General features: G+C 45.7%; 1 protein-coding gene across 2 annotated transcripts; it reads left to right on the top strand.

Moving 5' to 3' along the window:
- Nucleotides 1-208: 208 nt before the first annotated feature.
- Nucleotides 209-2,732, top strand: LOC6730944 (protein arginine N-methyltransferase 8). 2 transcript variants are annotated; one of them, XR_006541484.1, is made up of 4 exons: nucleotides 209-1,329; nucleotides 1,388-1,617; nucleotides 1,788-2,485; nucleotides 2,538-2,732. XR_006541484.1 is itself a non-coding variant. In XM_002078071.4 (3 exons), exons 1-3 carry the CDS (start codon nucleotides 1,123-1,125, stop codon nucleotides 2,416-2,418), a joined length of 1,068 nt encoding a protein of 355 aa, XP_002078107.1. In that variant the 5' UTR covers nucleotides 210-1,122; the 3' UTR covers nucleotides 2,419-2,732. The 2 variants fall into 2 exon arrangements, 1 of the variants encoding a protein (XP_002078107.1); XM_002078071.4 differs by having other exon boundaries at nucleotides 210-1,329; nucleotides 1,788-2,732.
- The last annotated feature ends 1,683 nt before the right edge of the window (nucleotides 2,733-4,415 follow it).

Genomic DNA, 4,415 nt, shown 5'->3' with positions numbered 1-4,415 from the left:
TTGGCTTTACTCTCTGTATTTGCCAGCTACCATATTCCTGGCCCGATTTAGACCCTGCAAAAGACCTATACACATTAAAAAAAACAATATATATCTAATAAGTGATTAATAATGAAATAAGTAAGCAAATGTCGAAGAATATTTGGCCTATAAACATTTTATTCTATTTTTCTTGAAATAAAGGTTTATATATATGTGCGTGACATATAGTTTTTTCTTTCTCTGTACCCATTCCCGGTCCATCCTGCCCCATCATTGTCTTTTGACGCTGCGAGCGTTTATCGTTCGTCTGGGGGAGTGGGTGTGTATCCTCGTCTTCCTGTTCGAGCTCCGGATGCTTCCTGCTTACTTCTCTTATGTGTATTTTTTACCGACGCTGATTTTTATTCCTCTGCAGGATGTGATATTTCATTCAGGGCCGCTAACAGAGCAGCTAAATGCTCCCCTCCTGTCCCCTGGATATGGGCCAGATAATAATTTCTCATCTTTATGATGTTTTCACGCTCTGCTGTGCCCTGCTTAAGTCAAGAAACCAGCGATTGTTGCTGCTGAAGGCAAAAGGAGAAAAGATACAAGAGTACAGGGAACGGGGAACGGGAGGGGCATCTTTCACTTTTCACTTTCTTGGTCCCATTCCCGTTTCCATCTGCACAATCGAATTGGGAATGCCCGGAAGCAGTGTGACCATAATTGCGAGCCCGACTAGACGAAGACATTGTTTTCCGTGGAGTCGGAGGGATGCGATGACGAAGATGCCGTCTTTGGTGGAGTGAATGATATCCCTCGTCCGGTGGCTTCCTCCACCAAACTTGTTTGCTGCCCCAGCTCGTCATGGTCCTTTTGTTGCGGAGAAGTAGTGGGTCAGCGGAGCTGGCTGGATGTAATAATGAAATTTATGTCTGCATAACGCTGATTTATGTACGCTAATGAGCTTTTTAATTAGTTAATGCACGTGCGGGGTACAGCGGGTGGTAATTAAAAAAATTAATTATGAAAAACTAGCCCTGCCAAATTAGCCATTTTGCTCATGCAGCCCTGGATAAAAGTAAATTTCTGACATTTAGATACCTTTGCTTATTCAGTATAGAAAGAATTTAGCAAAGCTAGCTTTCACGACTGAAAATGTTAGAGGACCTTGCCAAAGACGACGAGAAGATGGATGTAGACACCAGCAATGCCAATCATATCACCAAGGATCGCCGAAGACAGGAGGCGCATTATTTCAAACTTTATGGCCGCATTGAGATACACGAATGGCTGTTAAAGGACTCAGTTCGAATTAAGGCCTACCGCGAGGCCATCCAGCACAACGAGTTCTTCAGGCACAAGGTGGGTAGAGTAGTAGCTGTATATAAACAGATCCCTTAAGAGATCCTTGCACTCCAAGACCGTTCTGGATGTGGGCTGCGGCATGGGCGTCCTTTCGATATTCGCAGCCAAGGCGGGTTCCAAAAGAGTCCTGGCAGTAGATGCGGCCACCATTTCGGAATATGCCCAACAGGTAGCCCAGGATAATGAATTCGGCAGAGTTGTAACGGTGATCCAGGGAAAAGTGGAGGACATTGAACTGCCTAATGGGATCAAAAAGGTGGATATTATAGTGTGCGACTGGATGGGGTAAGTAGGCAAATCAGAGACAGTTCCAAAGAAACAGAAGGTACTTTCTATCTATATTTAAACATTATATTCTCAGTGAATGGGTTATTCTATTTATACAATGATAGTGACTATTTTGCTCTCTTATTTTCCACATCGATAACCTTAAGTCCAAAACTATTTTGCCACAGCTCCTGCCTGTTTTCTGGAAATATGCTGGAGTCGTTGTTATTTGCGCGGGACAAGTGGCTGTCCGCCGCAGGCCACATCTATCCGGACACGGCGCAGCTTTATCTGGCGGCCATCAAGGGACGCGACCAGGATCTTGGCTTCTGGCACGATGTGCACGGCTTCGACCTGTCCGCCATCCGGCGCAGATGCGAGTCCAAGGCGGTGGTGGAGCACGTGACCGGTGACCAGCTGATGAGCAGGGTGTGCCTGGTCAAAACGCTGGATCTGTACACCGAGCCACGCCAATCCGCCAAGTTTCGTTCGCTTTTCGAGCTGAAGGTCACCCGAAATGGCTGGGTACACGCCCTGGTGGCCTACTTCGATGTCGGATTCAGCAAGAGCACGCAAAGGATCAGCATCAGCACGTCGCCCTCTGCTCCATGGACTCACTGGAACCAAACGGTCTTCTACCTGGAGACACCACTGCCTGTTAGGGCAGGTGAGTGCATCAAGGGCGTGCTCACCTTGAAACCCAGCGAGGACAGCATCTTTGACACGGAATTCGACATCTTTGTGAACTTCGATGGCCGGGAGAAGTCGGTTACCGTCCATCAGTCCTTTGTGCTCACCGATCCCCTCACACTTTGTTGAGCCTGCACCAAAAGTGGCACACGAAATATCATCGGATCACGATAAAATGAACGACCAGTAAAATAAAGTAAAAGCCAGCCACATTGTGTGCAATATTTATATAATTTTATTGTGTGTAGGCACACATAAAAACATCTCTATGCAAGAATTCAGTGGCATACATATGCGAGGGATTCAGGAAAGAGCTACGGACTCAATAACTTTCCAACACCCTGAATCTTGGAAAAAGGTGACTAAAAGTAAGCAACAATATACTTGTGTGCACAAGTACACTAACAAAAAAGGCTTATTCTCTACTTATGAAGTAAATAAAACGAAATTATAATCTCATAATTTTCGAATTTGATTTGTGCGTAGGGCATCTCAAAGTTACAATCCCTCTGGCAACTCGTTTGCTCTTTGCAGCACACCTAGTGCACACAGTTGGCAAGTGGTGTAAATAAGTGCAGCGCCAGCATTTAATTATTTAAAACAATTTTCCGATGTGTGTGTGTGTGCGGCGTTGTGTGTGCGATGTGGGCGAATCTACTGCGCGCTGCTTTTAATTTATGCCCCATGTTTTTATTTTCATATGTATTTATTTTTTGCTGGATCCCATTTGGCATTTTTTCTATCGCTGCTTTATTTATGCCGGTCAGTTGACGCCATAAACTAGCGCATTAAGCGAATGCATAATATTGTTTGCCACAACAATTGCCAAACTATTTCAGTTAAATACTGCAGGATCTGCGGCGTGATAAATGCGCCCAAAGTCGGCAAATCATGGCCCCCTAAAAAAGATTCATTCTGGATCACTCCTCGCGGACTTTTCAATCAAATTATAAGCTGTTTGGCATTTGCTTGTGCTCTGGCCCAGTTCCCCACTTCCAGCCACATTTCACTCGCAAATTGGCCCGCAGAGAAGGGCTCCTGCTGTTATCCTGCAAACCGTTGACGGTTATGCAAATGTTAGGTAAATGCGCATAATAATAATTTCAAATAAATTTAATGTTCTCCACACACACACACTTACAGGGCCTGAAGTTTGCTCAGCACAAGGTATCCATCCGTGTCTGTGTGCGTCCTCGCCCTCGTCCTTGTGTGCGTGCGTGTGTGTTTGCAAATGGCGAACGAAACCGTTAGACATGCGGCGCCATCGCCAAAGCTGAAATGTGTGTGTGTGTGTGCGTGTGGGAGCCACTGTGCATGTGGGTTTGTTTGCATAATGTGCAACATTTTATGTTTTTATTACAGCCCAACGCCAGACAGTGACTGCTAGGCGTGTCTAATGGCTCTGTGGATACACTGAGAAAACCCGGAAGGTGCATTCTTAAGTTATTTAAGAGCTTTATAAAATATAAGTTACGTAAGCGGAGACTTCGATTCAAGGACTGGTCTATTAACTATGAACTACGTATTATTTTGATATTATACCTTTCAAAATTCGTTTCCAGTGCAAGGGCTTAGGCTTTTTTCCTCTATTTTTGTAGCTCTACCTCTTTTTGCCTTTTACCTGGGCGCTGCATAAATGATGTGCAGACTATTTGCGCCATAAATATAATAGTTCTAATTTCGTACTAATGCATAGTAATCCTAAAGCTCAGGCCATTCCGTTTGGGGTCGCCAAAATGGAGGTTGCCCGTGTTGATTTATCGCGGTGCCCAAGAAAAACAAGCCAACTGCAGGCGGCCAAACAAATCATTGGCCAAAGGATACAATGGCGGACAATGGTCTGTCAGGATGGCCAGGATGCGAGCGCGGACTTGGAAGGCTGGCGATGACAATTGGCAGCTCCAGCGGAGGGCAGACTGCGCTCCGATAAAATAACAAGCTGAAGTGGGAAGTGGGGATAACTGGAGGATATGCAAAGCGGCTGCATAAAATTTACGACCGCCGGGCGGAAGTGGGGCGGACCGGAAGTGGCAGTGCATTGACCACACATCCTCCTCGCAGGACTCTCGCAGGACTGGTACTGCCAAAAATTCCCAACGACATTGACGTGGTCACACAGCCTTCGC

Source organism: Drosophila simulans, chromosome 2L (assembly GCF_016746395.2).
Source record: "Drosophila simulans strain w501 chromosome 2L, Prin_Dsim_3.1, whole genome shotgun sequence".
Lineage (NCBI taxonomy): Eukaryota > Metazoa > Arthropoda > Insecta > Diptera > Drosophilidae > Drosophila > Drosophila simulans.
This window is presented reverse-complemented; position numbering and strand designations above follow the sequence as displayed.